Source organism: Mustela erminea, chromosome 13, assembly GCF_009829155.1.
Source record: "Mustela erminea isolate mMusErm1 chromosome 13, mMusErm1.Pri, whole genome shotgun sequence".
In the NCBI taxonomy this organism is placed as follows: Eukaryota; Metazoa; Chordata; class Mammalia; order Carnivora; family Mustelidae; genus Mustela; species Mustela erminea.
The window spans coordinates 39,692,535-39,716,147 of NC_045626.1; the positions used below are offsets into that span (position 1 = coordinate 39,692,535).

General features: G+C 39.9%; 2 protein-coding genes across 7 annotated transcripts in view; one reads left to right on the top strand and one right to left on the bottom strand.

Moving 5' to 3' along the window:
* The window catches only part of RNF138 (ring finger protein 138), a 40,247-nt gene extending 21,025 nt beyond the window's left edge, over nt 1-19,222 (bottom strand). For 4 of the 6 annotated variants that reach the window (XM_032309197.1, XM_032309194.1, XM_032309199.1 and 1 more), the window contains exons 1-3: nt 19,133-19,222; nt 18,359-18,552; nt 535-700 (exon numbers count right to left, since the gene is read on the bottom strand). In XM_032309197.1, coding sequence (XP_032165088.1) covers nt 535-700; nt 18,359-18,468 — 276 coding nt within the window. In that variant the 5' untranslated portion in view covers nt 18,469-18,552; nt 19,133-19,222. Of the gene's footprint in view, nt 1-534; nt 701-18,358; nt 18,553-18,866; nt 18,960-19,132 lie in introns of those variants that run through there. The other 2 variants (XM_032309196.1, XM_032309200.1) reach the window with 2 other exon arrangements.
* Nucleotides 18,467-21,668, top strand: LOC116571484 (vegetative cell wall protein gp1-like). The gene is made up of 3 exons (XM_032309454.1): nt 18,467-18,583; nt 18,653-19,641; nt 19,940-21,668. Exons 1-2 carry the CDS (start codon nt 18,467-18,469, stop codon nt 19,616-19,618), a joined length of 1,083 nt encoding a protein of 360 aa, XP_032165345.1. The 3' UTR covers nt 19,619-19,641; nt 19,940-21,668.
* Nucleotides 21,669-23,613: the final 1,945 nt, after the last annotated feature.

The following is a 23,613-nucleotide window of genomic DNA, read 5'->3' on the forward strand; positions in this document are numbered from 1 at the left end:
GACTGGAGAATTAATGCCAGTTATTTGCCAACACCTGATTTTCTCACCTGTTCCTTAAAAATTAATTAGTTTTCCGCAAAATATTCTGTGATTTTTTTTTTTAGACACAAACACAAGTAAAGTGGGCAGCTAGAGAGCTCCTTGACTACATAAATCCATCTGGCCCATTTCTGTGTACAAAATTGCATTACTGATGCTGTTACCATCACAATTTGTACCAGAATGGGGTTTAAATGAGTTAAATGCCAGTTTGTTCATTTAGTTCATTTAGTAGGTAATCAATGAGCAATTACTTTGAGAAAAATACCATACTAAAAATTATGACAAATTCACAGACTGTATCTTTCAGTCTGTTCTCAATAAGTTTATGATCTATCAAGATCTATAACCAGGTTTTTTGGCCTTTCTACCCAACTTAAGTAACTTCTTTCTCTTCAAACCAGCACCTACCAAGAAAATTCAAATAGGAATTTGATTTTCAAAGTAGAGTAGAACCTTCATTTTCAAAGAAGAGCTATGTTGCATTTACTCTACCTGTTTTGCACAGCATCTGCAGCTACCAGAAAACTTCCTCATGATATTTTCAAGGTCTAAGGCCCGTTCAGGACATGCTCTCTCTCTTCTAGTCACATTTCCACGACAGAGGGGACAATGTATTCCGCTTTCTCTCATTGCAGTCAGGAAACATTTTCTACAGAAACTAAACCAAACATTTGTGACATGTTAACTACAGAAAAAAGACTTCATTTCTATGATTAAACACACTCAAGCAGTTATAGATATATATTCAAGCTAAATGAGTTAGGCTATTCATATGTACACAACCTGCGGAATTTTAAAAACTATACATGTATTTCTCGGAGTCTAAGGCTAATAATTGGGCTAAATAGGAATATAAAAGAAACTACACTCAATTATGCTTTAAACTTTTTAACATAATATATGAAAAGTAAGTATTAACATTACATAACATTATCAGAGGAAGTGTCCACAAAGGAATGACTGGCTTATCCTGTGTCATTTATTAGCAGTGTGATCTTAGGTAACACACTGAACAAAACTGGATCTCTATTTCCTCCCCTTATGAAATGAAAGAACAAACCACATCAGTTTTTGTCTCAAACTCATGTACTTTGAGATAGTCCACAAGATATGAATAGGTCTACCACCAAACAGTGCACAAAATGATTTGGGAAATTCTAGGATAAACCAGTTAAAGGTTTCTCCGCTAACGATAACATTAAGTAGTACCCAAACTTATGTTGTCAGGAAATATGAAAATTTCCCAAAACAGTGTGCAATGGAACAGAATCTGAGAAATATTTAAGGATCCTTCCAGCTCTGAATTTATGTCTAAACATTCTAATTAGAACCAAACTCACTAAAATCTTTATTTCCTCTCTCCTAACCCAATCAAATACCAAACTTGATCATTCTGCTGTTAAAAAAAAAAAAATTAGATAAATCATAGACATCTGCATTTGGGATCCAAAGTACATATAAATTTAATCCAATCCCCTATAAATGCAAATATTCAATCTTCCTCCTCTAACAAAAAGGGAAAGCTTGTAGTATAATAACAGATCATAGAAAATGAGTTTCCTAACTATGTAGCATTGAACAAGTCACATTTCCCCTCTACAATCAGCTTTCTCATTCATAATAAACCTATAGCTGAAACAGTTGTTCAAAGGATTAAAATGGGTAGTAAGTAAAATGCTTATCACAGTACTTTTGAGTTACAAAGTACTCCATAAATAGTAGCTAATATCAAACATGGCATTTGATATGATTACCAATTAAGACCAGAAGTTAAAATATTAAAAATATTCATCACAGTAAAAAAAATAATAATTCATCAAGAAAATGCAAAGTAAACATGGCTGAGATACCATCTTTCAGCTATCAAACTAAAAACTAGCTTTAAAAATAATAACCACTGTTAGAAGATATATAAAGAAATGAGTATTGTGTTTCTGGCTAACAATTTGTCAGTACTTATCAAAATCCTTAAAGAGAGGACATCCCGAAAGTCTGAGTGCCACTTTCAGCTTTAATAATTTCGGAAAGCATGAAAATTACAAAGTTACAAAACTATCATTTGTAAGTTCAATTATTAAAAATCTGAAATTTAATTGTCTATATATTTTGTAAATTTTGAATATTAAATGTTTAACTTAAATTCTTTGTTTTAGTCAGTGTTTGCATTCCATAATCAAAGGGACCGTAAAAGAGAAAAAAAAGAAAGATGAGTCAGAAAACACAAAAACAAAAAAAGCAAGACCAACTGGAGCAGTAGCCTCAACCATGAAAAGGTCTACAGTAAGGCAGGGGTAGAAGAAACCGAGGTTCTCTATTTCAGAGACACAGTTCTCAGTTTGACTGTGTATATAGGGAGCTTCCTATGTTAACAAATCCAACAGAATGTTATGACAATCGTGGGAAGATAAGAAAGATAAGCATTTCTATCCTAGAAGACTGAATAAAAGGTGACTGGATTCATCAAGTTAAGAAACATTGGAAGAGTTGGTTTGACAGAGGAAAGATGGGTGCAAGTTCAAAGTACCTACAAAAATCTCAATGCGTGATATCCAGTAAACAACTGCAAATACAGACCTTGAAATTAGGGAGAAAAATATGGAGAGCTGTTCAAGTGCCAAGAGCACTACAGAAACAATCTAGAGAAATATAAGCACTTACAGGAGTGTTCAGAGAGGAGGAGCCAAAGAAAAAGAAAGACTAAGTAATATTACAGAAGCCAAGTCTAATAAGCTATCAAAGAGAAATAACATAAAGATGAAAGTAAACTGTCACCAAACTATTAAGCTAAACTTTCTTCTTTAAATAAGGAATCAAAACCCATCAACAAAATTCACAACAGTAAAATTCATTACAAAGAAATAATCATGCATAAAAATGATGATACTTGAGTGAAAGAAATGAAGTAGAACACTATTGGAAGGTAAATTAGTCAAATACACTGGCTAATTTAACAATTAATTATAAATAAAACATAAACATAGAATATTAAAAGATCTTGAGCAACCAAGATGCACAAATGAACACTGTATTTAGACGGAAGAGATAAAATAAAGCAAAATTTCAAAGCCCACTCGCTGATTAAATAACTAAAATAGTAAAAATGTGGTAACACCACATACCAACCAGAGCTACTAAAATGAAAAAGGTAGAAAATACAAGTATTGAGAAGGATGTGAACCCACCCATTTGATCTATGATAATGCAAACTGATACAAAACCATTTGGAAACTGACAGTATCTACTATAAACCAGTAATTTCATTCTAAGTTTATACCCAACAGAACTGCATATATAATCAGAAGAAATTTCTAAGAAGTTCACAGCCACAATACCGGTAACAGCCAAAAGCTGAAAATTATACAAATGTCCATCAAAAGAAGAATGAATAAATTGTAGCATATTCATAAAATTAAAACTGTAAGATATTGTAATGAGAATGAATATGGATGAATGTAATGTTGAGTTAAAGAAGCCAGATGTTAAGGGTACAACTACATGCTTCTATTTTTATGAAGTATAAAACATGCTTAAATGTTGAATGGATTTTTACTAAAAAGTAGAAACAGTAATTTCAATTCACCACTTTCAAAATATTGGCAGTGGCTATAAAAATAAGACTTAAAGGCATAAAATATAGAAAAGCAAGAAATAAAAATTACTTTAGAAGATAAACTGTTTTGTTAGAAAATACTCAAATAGCCCCCAAAATAATAACACATAACAACTGTACAATACAAACTCTCCAAATAATAATTACATTACTAAAGATCGATAGTGTCAAAAAATGAAAAATATTCATATAAAAAACAAAAAAAATGTATTCAGTTAAAATTAGCTTTACTTTTAAATTTTTTTTAAATTTTATTTTAGGACTTTATTCAAAATGTAGACATAAATGAAGAAACAAAAATCTCTAGTGGAAACAAACAAAGTAATAAAGGCAAAGCAGGGTTTTATTAAAAAGATACTGAAACATCTTATACACTGGCAAGAATATATCTTAAAAAGCAAAAATGGGGGCACCTGGGTGGCTCAATGGGTTAAAGCCTCTGCCTTCAGCTCAGGTCATGATCTCAGGGTCCTGGGATCGAGCCCAGTGTCGGGCTCTGCTCAGGAAGGAGCTTGCTTCCCCCTCCCTCTCTGCCTGCCTCTCTGCCTACTACTTGTGATCTCTTGCTCTCTCTGTCAAATAAATAAATTCTAAAAAAGAAAGAAAAAAAGAAAAGAAAGAAAAGCAAAAATGATTGGGGTGCCTGCTGAGTCAATTCGTAGAGCACATGACTTAGTCTCAGGCTGTCAAGCCTCATGCATGGCACAGAATTTACTTAAAATTAAAAAAAAAAAACTTTAAGCAAAAATTATTAACAAAGGTGCAAAAGTGATTTAACAGAGGAAAAGACAAACTTCAATAAATGATGCTAGAGCTATTTGATGTCCATAGGCACAAAAATGAACCTCAATCTAAGTCTGCCACCTTATACAAAAATTAACTTGAAACAGGTTAGACAGCAGTAAACTGGGAAATTGGCATACAAAGATACACTCACTTTCTAATGCCCAGAAAAAGTGAGTATTACCTTATAGTACAACAGTTCTGATTAAAATTAAGGATTTGGGAATGGGGAAATTAGGTGGGATTATCCAGATGGGTTCTAAATGCCATCACAAGTATCTCTGTAAGAGAGGCAAAGGGAGATTTGACACAGACACCTGGGAGAAGGCCATGTTCAGATGAAAGGAGAGATTAGAATGGTGTGACCCCCAGGGCTTCAGAAGACCTTTGTCACACCTTGATTTGGGCCCAATGCAATTAGTTTCAGACTTCTACTCTCTAGAACTATGAGAAAATAAATTTCTGGGGACAGCTGGTTAAGCATCTGCCTTCAGCTCAGGTCATGATGCCAGGGTCCTGGGATTGAGTCCCACATCAGGCTCCTCACTCAGCCAGGAGCCTGCTTCTACCCCTGCTTAATGCTTTCCCTTTGTACTCTCCCTCTCTGGCAACTAAATAAATAAAATCTTAAAAAAAATAAAAAAAACTGAAGAAGAGAAATTTCTGTTGTTATAAGCCACCAAGGTTGTGCTTTGTTACAGCAGCCCTAGGAAACTAATACACAGAATTAAATGTAAAACATTAAACTACAAAACTTTTAGAAAAAAAAAAAAATAGAAAATATTCACAATCACAAAGTCAGATTTTCTATTTAGAATAGAAAATAGATTTTAAATAGAAAAAAATGATAAAGTAGACTTCATAAAAACTGAGAACATTTGCTAAGCAAAAGACTTTAGTAGATCACTAAAAGGATAAAAAGATAAACTATAGACTGGAAACATTTTGAACTCACCTAACAAAGGTACAGTTATCTACAATACGTAAGTAAGTCTCAAAGCTCAACAGTGAAAAAGTAAACAACCTAGGGGTGCCTGGGTGGCTCAGTCAACTGAGCTTCCTAGTCTTGATTTTGGCTCAGGTCGTGTATCTCAGGGTCCTGATATCAACCACCACAGGATGGGCTCCATGCTCAGTGGTGAGTCTGCCAGAGATTCTCTCTCCCTCCCTCTGTGCCCCTCCCCCCACTCACTGTCACTCACTCTCTCAAATGAATAAATCTTTTTTTAAAAAAGGCAATCTATGGGATGCCTGGGTGGCTCAGTCAGTTAATTATCTGTGTTTGGCCTGGGTCATGATCCCAGGGTCCTGGGTCCAAGTCCCACATCAGGCTCCCTGCTCAGTGGGGAGTCTACTTCTCCCTCTGCCTGCCACTCCCCCTGCTTGTGCACTCTCTCTCTCTCTGGCAAATAAATACGCAAAATATTTTAAAGAAATAAAAAATAAAAAGGCAAACTAATTAAAACATGGGCAAAAGATATGAGGAGACAAGATTTTACATTAAGACACTACAGATGATAAGTACACGAAAAGATGTTCAACATCATTAGCCTTTAGGGAAATACAATAAAATCATGAGTATCACTATACACCTACTGAAATGGCTAAAATTTTAAAATACAACATAAAATGCTGGTGAGGATATAAAGAAACTGGATCACTCATACAATGCTGGTGGGAGGGGCGCCTGGGTGGCTCAGTGGGTTAAAGCCTCTGCCTTCGGCTCGGGTCATGATCCCAGAGTCCTGGGATCGAGCCCTGCATCGGGCTCTCTGCTCCTCAGGGAGCCTGCTTCCCCCCTCTCTCTCTGCCTGCCTCTCTGCCTACTTGTGATCTCTGTCTGTCAAATAAATAAATAAAATCTTAAAAAAAAAAAAAAACCAATGCTGGTGGGAATGTAAAATGGTTCAGACACTATGGAAAATAGTTTGGCATTTAAAAAACAAAACAAAACAACATACAACTACCACATGACCCAATAATTGCATTCTTCAGCATTTATCCCAGAGAAACAAAGGCTTACTTTCACACAAAAACTTGTACCTGAATATTTATAGCAACTCTATTTGTAACGGTAAAAAACTGGCTATTCCAGACGTCCTTTGGTGGGTGAATGGTTAATTAAAGGTGGTACATTCATACCAGGCATACATGTATACTCAGCAAAAAGGAACAACTGATACACACAACAACCTGAATCTCCAAAAAATTATGCTGAGTGAAAAGAGAAATCCCAAAAGGTTTCATAGTATCTGATTACACTTACATAACATTACAGCACATAACATTCTTTTTTGGTAATAGCTCTATTGAGATATAATTCACGTACCATATAATCACCCATTTTGTACTAATATTTACAGACTTGTTCAATACATAAGATTCTTTTTTATTAATAAAGATTTTATTTATTTGACAAAAAGAGAGACAGTGAGAGAGGGAACGCGAGCAAGGGGAGTGGGAGAGGGAGAAGCAGGCTCCCAGCTGAGCAGGAAACCCACCATGGAGCTCCATCCCAGGATCCAGAGATCCTGACTTGAGACAAAGGCAGACGCTTAATGACCATCCAGGCACCCCAATACATAAGATTCTTGAAATGACAAAATTGTGGAAATAGAGAACACAAGAATGTTAGTGCTTGCCAAAGGTTAAGGAAGGGCGGGGCGACAGGAAGTGGGTGTAGCCCCTTTTGGCCACCCCAAAAGGGCTTTATGAAGGATCTTTGTGGTGATGGAAATGTTCAAAATCTTTACTCCACTGGAACAGATATTCTAATTATATTTATAAGATGTTACCATTGGGAGAAACTGGGTCACAGTACATAGGATTTCTGTATAATTCCTTACAACTATATGTGAACCTACAATGATTTCAAATAAATTATATAAACTTAAAATTATATAAAATTATATAAACTTAAAATTCAAATAAATTACATAAACTTAAATTATATAAACTTAAAAATTAAAAATTATATAAAAAAGAAAAATAAACCCATCCTACCAGACTTCTAAAAATTATGCCCATAGACTATAAAGCATACTACTAACTCAATAAAAATGTATTAAGTACTTACTACACAACAGACATCGGGCTTCTAATAGGCAACAGAAGTGACAAAATCCCTACCCCAAATGGTGCTTATAGCATTATGTGTACGCAGGTACTTGTAGCAGGATTTTGTGTATACACTATATCCCCCCTCAAAATGTAATAAGTAATATTAAAAACAGAAAAAATAATGAAAGGGAAAAATCTCCAATAATCAAATTATTTTAAGAATTCAAATATACTAAAGATAAATATCATATGATTTCACTCATGTGGAATTTAAGAAACAAATGAGCACTGGGGGAAAAAAAGGAGGAAACTAAGAAACAACCTTTTTTTAAAAAAGATTTTATTTATTTGACAGAGACAGACAGCAAGAGAAGGAACAGAAATAGGGGGAGTGGAGAGGGAGAAGCAGCCTTCCCGCCCAGCAGGGAGCTCGATGCAGGGGCTCGATCCCAGGACCCCGAGGGATCATAACCCGAGCCAAAGGCAGGTGCTTAATGACTAAGCCACCCAGGCACCCCAAGAAACAAACTCTTACCTACAGAGAACAACTGATAACTACTAAAGGGGAGGTTAGTGGGAGGATAGGTGATAAGGATTAAGGAGTGCACTTGTTGTGATGAGCACAGGACGTTGTATGAAGCATTGAATCACTGTAGTGTATATGTGAATCTAATATTACACTGTTACCTAAGTGGAATTTAAATAAAATCTAAACAAATAAATAAATTTTTTTTAATATATTCTTTATTTATTTGACAGACAGAGATCACAAGTAGAAGAGAGGCAGGCAGAGAGAGAGAAGGAAGCAGGCTCCCTGCTGAGCAGAAAGCCCAATCCAGGGCTTGATCCCAGGATCCTGGAATCATGACCTGAGCCGAAGGCAGAGGCAATAAATAAATTTTTAAAAAAGAATTCAAATATACTAAAAAGACTTTTTAAAACAATGGGAAAAAAATGCTTGAAGAAATACTGAAGTGAAATGAGTAAGAATGGCAAATTAAGATTCAAAGGCACACACATTAAATATTTCAGTAAACTCCAAGTAGGTACAAAATTGGAAAAAATTTTTAAGAGATTCAACAAATAAAATCGAGTATCATCATAAACTTAAAAAGAATCAACTATCTCAAATCTGAATATATAAAATATAATACACAAAAGCGAAGCATTAAATAGAAAACCATCTCCAATCTGAATGTATAAGATGATGTAATACACAAAAGGAAAGCCCTAAATAGAAAAAACAATGTAAAGCAATAAATATAAAATAATCACTAAAATATAGTCATAGAAATGATCACAATATACTTAGAGCACTCTGGGAATAGTAAAAATATAAAAACTTAATATAGAAAAATGCACAAAGCCTTGCCAGCGACCAAAAAAACAGATTTTAAAGTAACTTCTAGACACCATTTTGAGGGGTGCCTGGGTAGCTCATTTGGTTATGTGTCTGCCTTTGGCTCAGGTCATGACCCCAGGGTCCTGGGATACAGTCCCCCATCAGGCTCTCTGCTCAGCAGGAAGTCTGCTTCTCCCTCTCCCCTTCCCTCTGCTCCTGCCTGCTCTTTCCTTCTCTCTCAATAAAATCTTTTTTAAAAAACAGACACCTCGGGGCGCCTGGGTGGCTCAGTGGGTTAAAGCCTCTGCCTTCGGCTAGGGTTGTGATCCCAGGGTTCTGGGATCGAGCCCCACATCGGGCTCTCTGCTCAGCGGGGAACCTGCTTCCTCCTCTCTCTCTGCCTGCCTTTCTGCCTACTTGTGATCTCTGCCTATCAAATAAATAAATAAAGTCTTAAAAAAAAAAAGACACCATTTTGTACTTTCCTTTTTTTAAAAGATTTTATTTATTTATTTGGTACAAAGAGAGAGACAGCTCCTAGGAGAAGGGAGAAGGGACAGAGGGAGAGGGAAAAGCAGACTCTCTACTGAGCAGGGAGCCCCACAAGGGGCTCAATCTCAGGATCCTGAGATCATGAGCTGAGCAGAAGGCAAAGGCTTAACCCACTGAACCACCCAGTGCTCCTAGAAAAAAATGCTTAAAAATGCGGGGGGTGGCGGGGTGGCGGGGGGGGGGGGTGGCGCCTGGGTGGCTCAGTGGGTTAAGCCTCTGCCTTTGGCTCAGGTCATCATTTCAGGATCCTGGGGTCGAGCCCGGCATCGGGCTCTCTGCTCAGCAGGGAGGCTGCTTCCTCCTCTCTCTCTGCCTGCCTCTCCGCCTACTTGTGATCTCAGTCTGTCAAATAAATAAAATAAAATAATTTTTTTTAAAAAGTTGGCAAAGATGTCAGAATATAGATATACTTTAATCATACTAATGGCATTTTGCAAGTTACCCCAATTTTGTGCAAGAATTATAATTTATACAAATAACAGTAACTATTTATTGAGTACTCAAAATGTGGTAAGCAGAATTCAAGATACTTTACATTTATTACCTTGAATTCTTTAAAAATAATACTGTAAATATTTTAAATGGTCCTTTATTTTACAGTTGAGGAAACTAAGGCTTAAAAAATGAAAGGTTAAGAAGCCTGTAAGAGGGTGAAGGCTAAAAGATACTTCTTCATTAAAATACAAGGCCCTGTGCATTCCCCTCCACTTCAGGGTCTTTGCCTAGAATGTTCCCTCTCCCCAGAATTTTTTTACACAAACATACCCCTCCACAAATTAACACCAAACATCACTTAGATCTCAGAAATGGTCTTTAATTACCTATCCATCCACCCACCAACCTCCCTAGATCTGGTCTCCTTCTTATTCTCTCTCCCTCTCAAAACCCGTGAGTTTGTAATTACAAGTTTATCTGAGTGTTTATTTGAATTAAAATATGTCTTATCAACATCAGCTTCAAGGGGAGTTATCATATCTCTCTGTTCACCACTGTATGCCCAGCACTATAACACAGCTGAGCACCTAGGAGGCATTCATTAATATTGTTAAAGCAATGAATGTCAATCTACCTTAATCCCAAAACTGTTAAATCCCTTAACTCAAAAGACAGAATCCAGTTTTCAAATCAAAACCATAAGCACCTTCCATGTACAAAACACTCCCCTAGAGTTACAATCATCCTGTGTGACATAGCTGACAAATTCCCTGTATTTATTCTTTGACCCAGCAATTTCACACTTAAGAGAATTTATCTTACAGGAAAAACTCCCTGTGAGTTTTGCTATGTGAAATGGCATTTACACAAGTTTAATCACTGCAGCATTTGAAACAGCAAAAGACTAGAGATAACCTAATATTCATCAATATGAAATTGGATAAATAAAGATACATCAAACAGGGATGCCTGGGTGGCTCAGCCAGTTAAACATCTGCCTTGGGCTCAGGTCATGATCCCAGGATCCTGGAATCAAATCCCACATCAGGCTCTCTGCTTAGTGCAGAGCCTGTTTCTCCCCTCCCTCATCTTGTGCTCACATGCTCGCTCTCTCTGACAAATAAATAAAACCTTTAAAAAAACTGACACATCAAACCATGTAATACCAGAACACTAAATATGTTCCATGAAGTCAGTGATTTTTTATCTCATTTGTTGAATATTATAGCCCTAGCATCTACAATACTACTAGCTCATAATGGCCACTCGATGTTGGTTGAATAAATGAAGAAAACTACAACCAAAATATCTATACATGTACTGATATAGAATGATCTCCAAAATGACATGAAAATAGCATGGTACAAAAGAATGCATACAGAATGCTGTTCTTTCTGTGAAAAACAAAAAAATATATTTATAATCTCGTTTATATACACATCTCTGGAAGGATATGTAAGGTAATAGTGATTGTGGGAAAGAGATGATTATTTCCTATTGTACCTTTAAAACTGTGAATTACAATATTCTCTGTTCACAATAATGCCTTTGGTATTAAATGTCTGGACCAAAAAACTTGAAACAGATTCCTTTCCACTTATGATAAATCTAGCTTTTGGTGTTAGATATTATAGTTATCAAACTAACCATAATTTTACACTTGTATAGCTTTTGAAAACTGTAAAACAAGTAACAAGATTATTATTTTTCACAAACATTACCTAATTTGGTCCTTGCAACAATCCTGTGAATATATGTTGTTTCTACCCATTTTACAGACAAGAAAATAGGCTGAAAAGAAGTTAAACAACTTGAAGTAACACAGATAATAAGCTATGGCCTCCTAAGACAAACCCATCTATTCCTCTACTCAATACAAAATGTGTATAGTAGACTCCAGTAGGAAAAAGGAGACATCTGCTGCTGCCTTTATAGAGCTAACAGTGAGAAGGACATTAGTCAAATCATCTGATTCCAAAAATGTTATGATTATAAACTGTGAAGAGTGCAAAGGAGAATTACTGAGGTCTTTTGTCTCCAATTCTAGCATTTCTTCCTCTGTACTACCAAGCACCAAGTTTCCTCAAATACAAAACTTGCTTATTTCTCATCTCCCTTTGGCTAGACTGCTTGAATTTGCTAAATAGAACCTGTTTCAAAACAAAGTAGAAGGTGCAGGAAAAAGAGGCAAATCAAAATTACCACAATTATTTTGATGTATCAAGGCTTGCATCTTTAGGATAGTGCATTAGCCAGAAACAACTTGAAAGGTTATTTTTAAGTTTCCTTCAATTTTAAAATAACAGACACCAGATGAATTTCTATTCTTACTCACTCTCCTAACAAAAGGCGGATAAACAGACATTGGAAGAGAAAAACTTTCCCATCTATCACGTTCCTGAATTTAGTACTAATTAAAAATTTAGCATTTTTTTAATAGTTAAAATTTGTAAGGACAAATATACCAGACTATCACAGGAAAAAGTTATAGGCGCCTGGGTGACTGAATCAGTTAAGTGTCCAACCAGGTCATGATCTCAGGGTTGTGAGACTGAGCCCCAGTGGGCTCACACTAAGCATGGAGCCTGCTTGGGGTTCTCTCTCTCCCTCTCCCCCTCCCTTCTCCTGCGCGTGTGCACACTCTCTCTGTTAAAAAGAAAAAAAAGAAAGAAAAAGGTCATAAAACAGTACCTGTAATATCATCCCACCTAGTCGATCAAATATTAATAGGTACATGACAGAAAAATAAAGATACATAAATCAGTTAAACTCATCAGTCAACCAGCCAACCTTTAGAAAGGATACACCACATTGCTCACAGCTTCCATCAGGATGCTGTGACTGTGAGTTTCACTTCATTCCTTACATCTTTTTGCATTATGTCACTTTTTTTTTTTTTTAAGATTTTATTTATTTATTCGACAGAGAGAGATCACAAGCAGGCAGAGAGAGAGGAGGAAGCAGGCTCGCGGCTGAGCAGAGAGCCCGATGCGGGGCTCGATCCCAGGACCCTGGGATCATGACCTGAACCGAAGGCAGCGGCTTAACCCACTGAGCCACCCAGGCGCCCCTGCATTATGTCACTTTTATAAATAGAAAAATAAAACTTCTAATTTTGGAAAGAAAAAAGTTGCAATTATCAAAGTAAGTTTTTGGTATTCTTGAGAATGGGTTTTTTGGTTTCTTATACTACTAAAGAATAGTTGACATAAAATGTTATATGGTCTTAGGTATACAACATAATGATTGGATACATTACTCAGTGCCTACCACAATAAATATAGTCACCATCTGTCTCCACACAGTATTATTACATTATTATTGACTATATTCCCTATGCTGTACTTTTCAACCCCAGGACTTATTTTCTAACTAGAAGTTGTACCTCTTAATCCTCCCTACACTTATATCGGCCATCTCGCAACGGCAACCAGTTTGTTCTCTGTATCTATGGGTCTATTATTATTTATATGTACTTTTGTCTCTTAGATTCCACATGTAAGTAAAATCATATGGTATTTGTCTTTGTCTTATTTCATTTAGCATAATACCTCTAGGTCGATCCATATAGTCACAAATGGCAAGATCTTATCCTTTTTTATGGCTGAATAATACTATTTGTGTATTTTTATATACACAAATGTCTACATATACATACCTATAATGCAGACACACACACCTTATTTAAAAATCTAGCATGTTTTATCTTCCTAATCAAACAAACTTATGAAAAAAAAATCAGTTTGTCTTTGGGGCTTAAAACTAAGTCAACCTTGTTACACAAGTTAAGTAGCACAGTTGTTTCCTAATTATGTCATTTTATAAATATTTGTTAAGCAAATTTGGATAAAGTCTTAAAACACTTAAGAAAAAAGTCTGGAGCAGCATTTATTAAATCAGCAAGAACCTATCTGTTTGACTTTAAGAATTACAAGTCCACAGGAAAGAAGAAATTTTAAAAGTACGTATTTAGAGCATGACTACTCAAACAACAAGGTATCAATAAAGTTGTTAAAATGATAAGAAATGTGGGGTACCTGGGTGGCTCCGTTGGTTCAGCCTGTGCCTTAGGCTCAGGTCATGATCCCAGGGTCCTAGGATTAAGTCCTCCATCCCTACTCCCTTCTTAGCGGGAAGCCAGCTTCTCCTTCTCCTTCTGACCCTCCCCACCCCACATTCTCTAGTGCATGCATATGTGTTCATGCGCACTCTCTCTCTCTCAAATAAATAAAATTTTTAAAAATAAATAAAATAAAATGACAAGAAATATATACTGAAAATTTAGGAGTTGGACAACCCAAAGCAGGTGGATAGAGAATCATACAGTAAGTGCCTAGTAAGAAGTGATAGCTGATTTATATAGCTCATCTCATTTTTAAAGATGCCTCCTAACAGAGATGCCCCAAAACAGATCAGAGTCCATCTTTAAGGGGTGCCTGGGTGGCTTAGCTGGTTAAGCATCTGCCTTTGGCTGAGGTCATGATCCCAGGGTCTTGGAATCCAGCCCCACTTCAAGGTCCCTGCCTCACTGGGAGCCTGCCTCATTCCTCTCCCTCTGCTCTTCCATACCCCCTTGTTCTCTTGTCTTGCTCACTCTCTCTTTCAATAAATAAATTCTTTTATTTTTTAAGATTTTATTTATTTATTTGATAGAGATCACAAATAGGCAGAGAGGCAGGCAGAGAGAGAGGAGGAAGCAGGCTTCCTGCTGAGCAGAGAGCTCCATGCAGGCCTGAGCCGAAGGCAGAGGCTTTAACCCACGGAGCCACCCTGGTGCCCCTCAATAAACAAATTCGTTAAAAAAAAAAAAAAAAAAAAAAAAGATTCCATCTGCAAGGCATCAACTTATTACATGTAATTTTCATTGTGATGGAGCTTACTTTTAACCATGTACAAAAGTTATTCCCTTAACCACTCAAAACAGGAAAGAGGAGAGGTTTGGTTCAAGGAGACTTTGAAGATTACAAATGAAAACAGAGAAAGAAATACCTTTCGACTATGCCAGTTTGTACCTTCTTCTGAAACCTTGCTTTGACTACCTGGTCAACTTTAATATTCCCCCCTTTTTTTTTTAAAGATTTTATTTATTTATTAGAGAGAGAGCACATGAGCAGCGGAGAGGGAGAAGAACATGAGCAAAGGGAGAGGGAGAAGCAGGCTCCCTGTTGAGGGACCCTGGAATCATGATCTAAGCTGAAGGTAAACAGACTGACAGCCATCCAGGCACCCCTCAAGTTTAATATTCTTACTTCATCTTTACTTGCTTTCTAAAATACTATGACTGATCCCTCTAAAGTAACTAACATTGCTTCCTTAAAATTCTTCTGTTTCCATACTGTCACCCTCTATGCTGGATTTCTTCCTATCCTGTCCATTCCTCCTCAGGCTGCATTTTTCTCCACTCCAGATTTAAATATGCGTTCTCCAGCACTTTGTCCTATCTAGGCCCTCTGCTATCTTACAACTTACAGACCTCCCTCAGTGGCTCATACTCACATACTCATCCATATTCACAGCTTTAGTTCCATGTATTCCAAATCCACATACACACACTTAACTACTGGGCATCATCAGATCTTACGTGATCTCTTTAAAATGTCCGGAATCTCTCCTCTCCATTCTCAACTATCATTACCTGGATTTAGGTTCTAACCCCCTCTTCTCTCAGACACAGCAATGAATCATCTATCCCTTCACTAGTCTCACCACTACATCAAGCTGGGGTCTTGCTAATAAAGTGAACTTTCTAAAACTGAAACATGATCGTGCTGCTCCTCTGACAAAAATTATTGAATATGTTTCTATGACTTTCAGGAAAAAGCTCAAACTGGCTTACACAGAAAGTTCCTGCCAGTATCTCTAAACTCTATCTCTACTACACTCATCCTTTGGCTTCAACCTGAAAACAGGCATCCTGTGTAACCTGCTCCGTGTGTCTGCATATGATGTAAACCCAATCAGGGTATTCCCCAACAAACCCTGAATAACTAATTCTGACCTAAAGTATTACCACATTCAGGAAATCTCCCCTTTAGTTATAGGCTGATTTAGAAGCTGCTCTCTATGCTTACATAAAATTTTCCTCCTAAGTCACTTCCGTATCAGTCACATTCATGCTTAGGTCTTCTCCATTAGACTATTAACAGTCCCCAGGGAAACAGCACTTTGTATTCTTTGTACCTGACATACAAAAACACTCAGCAATTGCTATTTGAAGGAATAAATGGGGACTATATAGAAATTTATTATTATGGTGAAGTTATTCTAATGATAATGAACTTGTTCCTTTCATTAGAATAGTCAGTGAAATCCTCTGCTGTCATTGAAAAAGCGATGAAAATTTTTCATTTTCTAACAGATCCACAGTGACCCAAAACACTTACCACCTCATTTCTTACTATCTATGAATCAAAAACTGATTTTGAAACTAAATATATTTTTAAAGGCACAAGTTTGTCCTTTGTGAAAAGGAAGAGCAAATGACATAATAAAACTAGATTATTTTAAATAATCCAAACTCCTTCCAATCAGTCAACTTCCGGTTCCTCCATGATCATCTCTTCCAAATTAAACTCCCCCCACCCTGCTTTCTTTAATTCATTGAACCTTAAAGCAACTGTGTGTGTTTGGGGCTCCCATTGATAAAGGAGGGGGATGGAGGAGGGTGATAAGGCAGTTGAGTTTCCATTCTTCTTATCAAGAAAATCTACTCTACATTTCACTTCCCCATCTACTCTAATCACATCCAAGTCCAAGGAGATGATTAGAAAAGGTCCTCAACAATCATGTCCACTCTCTTTTCCATACGGTTGATGTCAAGCCAAATTAGACTGATTTAAAATGTCCCAAAAGGGAAGTGAACTAGAGAAAACTGCATGGAATTTTAAGGAGAGCTGAAGATTACAATGAGTTCTATGAGGTCAATGACCCAAAGGGTAACTGAAAGGATTCTGTCCAGAAACACCTACTTCCTCTCACTCTGACCTCCAACCTTCCTTTTTGTCCACCTACTGCCAGCACAACCACAGGAAAGGCATCAAGTTGTAATAATGCATACTGACATTAAAGGCCAAAAAGTTATACACTGTGCACTGAACAGCTCAAAATATTTCTCTAAACAATCTGCATTTGTGGAATCAAATAACAAAGCAATTTCAGGCTGTCATTCATCTCCCATACCAGCAAAACATAACTGGCACAACTCCTATAATGAAGTCACATACTCCTAGCTCACACAACTACCGCAGAATAGGAATAAGGTAAAAAGTGCAGTCAAGATTGATGATAAGAGTGAGGAAAATGGCTATCAAACAATAAAAATCAAATACCTGATTAAGAATCCCAAATTCAATCCATTTTTTACAAAATTACAGAACCTATCTCTCAAAAAGAAAAAAAAAAAAAAAGGTCAAAGGAGATACATTTATAAACTTGTTCCACTCTTTTCAGCTATTTCCAAGCACCCAGAACTTTCCAATCTGAGTGTATTTTTTCAAATAAAGATTTCCAGGCTTCACCTGCCAGAAATTCTTTTGTAAATTTGGAATGGAGCCTGGGTATTGGTATGTTTACTTAAAAAGTTCCCCCAAGGACTCTGATCAGCAGCCAGGTTTGTCAGATGTGCTATGGATCTTTACAAGAAGGGCTCCTGCCAACCCTTACTGACATTCTAGCCGACTGTAAAATTATCGAAGTTCTTCCTATAAATATGCCAAATCCAACAGCACCATGCCACCTCACCTAATCCCTGTGTTCTCGCTCACCCCTGGAGTTACTGCCTTATCTTCTGTTCATTCCATGAAACTGCAATCTTCCTTTCCTATCTCCACCTCGTTGTAGTGACCAAGTAATAAGCAGGAGGGTAAAACAAAGGGAAACTATCACTTCAATACCCGGAAATCCTGTCAGTTCCAACATAGGAGAGAAGAAAACCCATTCTAGATCATGCCCACATGTACCCAATTTTAAAGGAAAAAGAACATTTTCAAGGGTGGTCCGTGAGGCAGGGTTGAAGGGTAAGTTAGGTAAGACTTCTTGGATCTGAAAAGAATAGCCCCAGGTTCTGAAAGAAGGGAAAACTTTAAAGCCGGGCAGGTCACAGACAGGAGGCAGTAGCGGGGAGCGGGCCCGTGCCGGCACCTTCGGCCGGTTTTGACACTCGACACCCCAGCCTTCACTCAGGTTGCTAAGAAACAAAAAGGCTCCACGTTCCCTGCAATTCCTCCCGGGCCTGGAGGAGAGAGGGGCCTCTGGGGCCTGAAGACACGACCGGGACGAGCCCGGCCACCACCCCGGGGGCGCGAAAGCAAGGGAGGGATACCCGGGGGACAGGGGGCTCGGGCAGAGGGGCCGGCCCAGGAAGCTGGCCCCGAGCTCGGGAGGAGGGCGGGTCGGAACGCGTCCTCCGCGCTGAGGGGCGCTCCGGCAGGTCCCGGTGGGCTTTGCTCCAGCCAGGCCGCAGTCGAGGGTCCCGGGCTGGATGCGGGGCCTAAACGACCACCCGGCTCCGCGCGGGGGAGGACGCGTCTACTCACACGTGCTGACAGGCCGCGGTCCTCACAGGCGTTTTGAGCACCTCCTGACAGACAGGGCAGTAGAAATCATCTTCCGTGTACGACGTGGCCGCGGAGAGTTCCTCGGCCATGGCGGGGGATGGGGGATCAAGGAGATGGCGGCAGCAGCGGCGGCGACAGCGGCCGAGCTGGCGGTGTCGGCCCGGGGCCCGACTCTACGCGAACCCGGAGGGGGAGGGGAATCGCGTCAGGAAGCGGCTCGCGCCAGGAAGGGGGCGGGGCGGGGCGGGGCGGGGCCGAACGCCGAGACGCTAGGTCCGCACGCGCCGGGCGAGGGCCGGCCCCTGGGGCTGCCCCTCCCGACGGGGGCAGGCCAGGAAGGCGGTGCCAGGCGGGAGGCGGCGGTGGAGAAACCGGCCGGTGGCTTCACTTTCGCTTCCACCCCGGCTCGGAGCCCCTCCACCCGGGAAAGAAGGCAACCGCCCAGCCGTCCCCAGCTGGCGGTCGCCCGCACGCGCCGCTCCCTTACCTGCCTCCACTAGGCGGCCGCGGTTCCGCCCTCGGCCGTCTTCTCCGCCTCGGACTCCTTTGCCCCCACCCCCACCCCGCCCCCCGGCCCCCGGCCCCAACCCCAACCCCAGCCCCAGCCCCAGCCCCAGCCCCAGCCCCAGCCGGCACAGCCCGCACAGCTGTCCCACTGCGGGCCTCTACCCACCCAGTTCGGCGACTGCCTGCCCCGCCCCACACCGCCTCCACCCCGCCCCGCCCTTCCACTCTGCTTGCGTAAAGGCTCACTTAGGTGTCCCGAAGTCGCGCCGCGGAGAGATCCGTTTTCCGGGCGCGGTTGATGGAGAAGTGGCCTTGCGCCGTCCCCGGGCTTCTTGTCCGGCCGCTGCAGCCTTCGCCGCGGAGGCCGGGAGGGGAATGGTGAGCGGGGTGGTCCGTGTTCATCGGCCCGAAAGGGGGCCGGGCCCGAGGCTCATGGTGCACCGGGATCCCACCGCCCCCTCCAGCAGCTCTCCCGCGGCATTGCGCTGCCCGCAGCCAGCCCGGGGTTGTCACCGAACACAGGAGGGCGACGAACAGGGGGACAGAGGAGTGAGGAGAGGGCGGGGTGGGGAGGGCGGCCTCCATAGCAACCGGCGCGTGGCACCCGCAGCAGGTTGTGACATAAACCGCTGGGTGCCCACCTGTACCCACCTCCCGCAGATTCCCTCCAGCGGGATTCCATTTCTCACCGCTTCTATTAAATATATTGGGGTTTTCAGGAATTTTTCCTAAAAAAATACCGTCTAATGTTAAAGGTATGGATGGATGGTCCTTACCCTATACAGAATGTATGTCAAGATGTGTTTCGAAGCCCAAGTAAAACCCGTTACGGGATTTTGATCCTTTGGGGCACAAGAACTAAAAATAAGCTCCCTTGAGAGGGTTTGAACTTTCACCCTTAACACAGTCTGAGGAGTTACAGTCTCAGATGCAGTCTTCCGCCACCAACACCTTTGCTTTTTGATAGCTTTGAAGAAAAGTGAGGTAGGAGCACGGATCTAAGCATTTCACTAATTAGTTATTCACTAATTTAAATGTTTCTATTTTTTTCAGTGGGCCCTTGGTTCCCAGATATATCCACACGAATGATAAATCGGGAACGTGGGGTCGCAACCACATGAAAGGAGCCGAGGAATATCTGGAACATCACAAAGCATCCTCAATTCGCTTCGGAAAAGAAAAAAAGATTTCAATTCCATGCTTCATTTCCACCACAGTTTCAGTGAATCATAAACAGAAGCCGTTGAATAGTTAATTCAATTCTGTCATTCATTGTCTACATTGTCCTTAGAACTGTTAGATGTTATGCTGGTGTCATGAACTTCGTTTTCAACTAGTTTACACTCTGGAGTGCCTAACGCTATAAAAGAACGAAAAATGGTATTTGCTAAAGTGTTGCTTTTCATAAACATGACAATAATGAGGACAGGAAGTGAGATGATTGCATTGCTATGGGTTTAGAGAAAATCTGATGAAGGAAATAGGTCTTCATGTGCATCTTAAAATGACAATTCCTAGAAAAATACAGAATTGTTTGTCCAATGAACAGCTAATTCCCTTTACCAAAATACAACATTTTGTATTTTTGTTCCCTTTCTTCCAAGCAAGAATAGTGGAAGCAGACCAGGAAAGCTAATTTTAGCTTCACATTTCCTGGGAGGAGAAAGAGCACTAGACAGGAGGGACACCAAATAGCAGTAGTCTAGGTACTTTTCAAATTCATTTATAAAAATGGTTCTTGGATTTCAAACTTCATCTTTTTCACCTTATGTCCAATCATATCTCACTCATTTTGACCCCTTTAGAAAAAAGTGTATTTTCTGTTCAATAGCGTGTTTCCCATTACTCACTGGGAATCCTTAACCAGAACTTAATTTTGTGACTTGAATTTTATTTGCTTCATTGTTCCTCTGGCAGCTTTACTCATGCCCTAATCCTAACATGTTTGTGTTACTTCCTTATACATTCTAAGAAGTCATTTTGGGGGTACGTGTAAGCATATAGTTGTTAGTATGTGGAAATCCATAAAAAATGTGGGTATAACGAAGATGTGGTTACCCTCTGAGTGTTAAGCTTAGACAAATAAACTGTAATGGCCAAAAGACACAATCTGCTGTCTTGGCAGCATTTCCTATGAAAAATTACTTGGTATTTTTATGGCAATGTCACAGATTTACTCAAAATCCCTTCAGCTGTGTAAATAAAATATCCTCAGCCTTTGGGTAAAAGGGGGAAAACTCTACATATTATACAACTTGACAAACTTAGTCTGTTGCAATAATTTAATCCATTCCTTTACATTTTGGTTAAAACACTTAAGCTTTTAATATGCCATCTCTCTCAGTCTGCTCCTCTCAAAATGGCATCTGGAAGGATAAGAGGGAGGACAAGGGACAGCTGACACAAACTTGAGACATTATTGGAGAATCTCAGTCCTGACATCTGCAAGGTCTCCTTTGAATTTTTGCTGGACTATTCTGCAGAGAGGTTGTTGACTCCTCTCTGAGATGCAATGTGTGCTGGCCATTCTGCTGATGGTGGTACCTGCTAGTAAAGACTACTCCTGCCTGCCTCAGCTGGGTCAAGGCCCTGGTTGATTCAGGATTCAGCTTCACCAACACTATAGAACCCTATGAATCTCTCCTGCAGTCATCTTCCAGTTCTTGGTCCTCAATATGGAAGGTCCCTCTTGCTCTGCTCTCAACACAGCTACTGTCCATGGCATCCCTTGGGGCCCTCTACACACTCACTCTGGGAGGGAAAGTCATTCCTTCTAAACATCCCGTGTCACTGAATTTGCGTGAAGTGGTGACCCCTAGTTTGGTTCTACATGACCTATAAGGCGATGTGCTTTCTGCTCCCCAGCCCTCACCACTCCCCTCAACCTATCTAATACACCTTTCCCCTATTCCACCTCTCTTTTCCAACCACAGTCCCTTGGCCTGGAAAGAATGGACCATTCTACCTTGCTGCTTCCTGCTGATTACCAGTAATGCTCCCTTGCAAAACTCTTTAGCCAAGTCGGATGGCCAGGTAATTAACATACTAAAAGAGGAGCTGGATGAATTTAGAAAATTAATTTCTTTCTTCACAAAGCCTGACTTTGTCTTACTACTACAGGGCCTCAAAAGTCTGTTTTGCTGGTAAAAGTGGTTGCTTGCCTTTAAAGAAGTGATCTGGGAAGCTGGGGATGGAGGGGGAGGGAGGCTTATGTTTCTCTGTCTATCCTTTGGTATCTTTTTTAATTGGTACCATGTGCGGTGTCGACTTTCAGCTGGTTTGCACCAGCATAGCTCTGTGAGTCCTTTTCAGCTTGCCTATTCTGGTTGGGCATTAGTCTGTCCTGGTTGGCCAGTGCCCATTTGGTTCCAGTTGTTAAATATTCTTAACGTTAATCCTGACCATGTACATAAATAATCTATTTGCTGAAGACATATAACTTAATTGTTTAAGCCTGTTTTGGAAATGTTCTTTAAAAAAATGTTTTAAAAAAACATTCTTTACATTCCTGATGAATTAATCCTAATTTCTTCTTTTCCCCACCTCACCCCAACACACACACACAGGCCGATGGATGCCTCAGGCTGAGTAGGAAGGAGGTCAAGTGAATAAAAATGTGAAAGGGAAACCATACAGGGCACAATGTTCCCATCAACAAACATTTATAAACCCTGTTCCCATCCCCCACTCTAATAAATCATGATTTTTATTCAGTTTTCTTTTCTTTTTTTTTTTTTTTTTTTTTTTTTTGGCTATGTCCTTTAGGAAGACATTCTCAGCTCAAGGGCAACTACCATGATTGAGAGGAACCAGTTTGAATGGGTCATGTCTTCTAGCCAGTAGTTTAAGCTGGGCATATGATTCAGTTATGACCAAGCATGTGTGAGGAGAATTCTTCTGAAGGCCTTCAGCAAGTGCCTTTCTTCACTGATTTAAAAAGAAACAAACAGGAATAAACACTTCCATTCTACATCTGAATGTTTTCTTGATCATCTGTGCTGGGTCTCTGGGTCTCTGCAACCGTCATGAAACCATGAAAAGAACAAGCCAAAAAATAAGCCAATATGCTGACCGTGGTGGAGTGAAAGATAGAAGGATGCACAACCTTAATGTAGTTGAACCATTCTAATAATCTAATTAACCTTGAAACTGTCCTACCTACTGTTAAGCCTTTCTACTCGAAACTGGTCCCAGTCAGCTCTTTTGCTACTTGTAGCTCAAAGTATCTGAGCCAGACATTTGGGGGATGACCATCAGATCTGTTTCCCTCCCTGTCACCTGTTCTGGCGTGTATTGCTGGAGCTAACCGTTACAGACAGCTTCCCGTTTCCCCTTGCCAACTGACTTCTGTCTATATTCAGCCAATGTCAGGTACTGGTAAGACACTGGAAGGAAGAAGCCAAGGTATTTTTCCCTCCCTCTCTCTGCTTCTGGCTGTGTCTTCATTTCTTCCATGTTTTCAACTTCTGGAAGACCACCCTTCCCTTTCAGGTCCTAGAGCCTGCTGGGCAGTCCCTGTTTTTTCTCAGCGGTTTCTGTGTTTGCCTTGCTGTCACACATGGTCTTTCAGCTTCCCTGACATCTTTGTAATTGTTTTCCATATTAAACATACTCTTTTGAACTACTTACGGAGAGCTCTGTTTCCTGATTGGACCTCAGTGGACTTTCCTAACAGAATCAACACTTTAGGAGGAGAAAGGAAGGCAAAGGAGGATGAAACACTGCAC

Excerpts from the sequence above, each read along its gene's own strand:
- LOC116571484 (XM_032309454.1), top strand. The coding sequence starts at position 18,467 with ATGGCGGGGGATGGGGGATCAAGGAGATGGCGGCAGCAGCGGCGGCGA. Across the intron at positions 18,584-18,652 it reads CGGAGGGGGAGGGGAATCGC|GTCCGCACGCGCCGGGCGAG; the intron begins GTCAGGAAGCGG and ends CCGAGACGCTAG.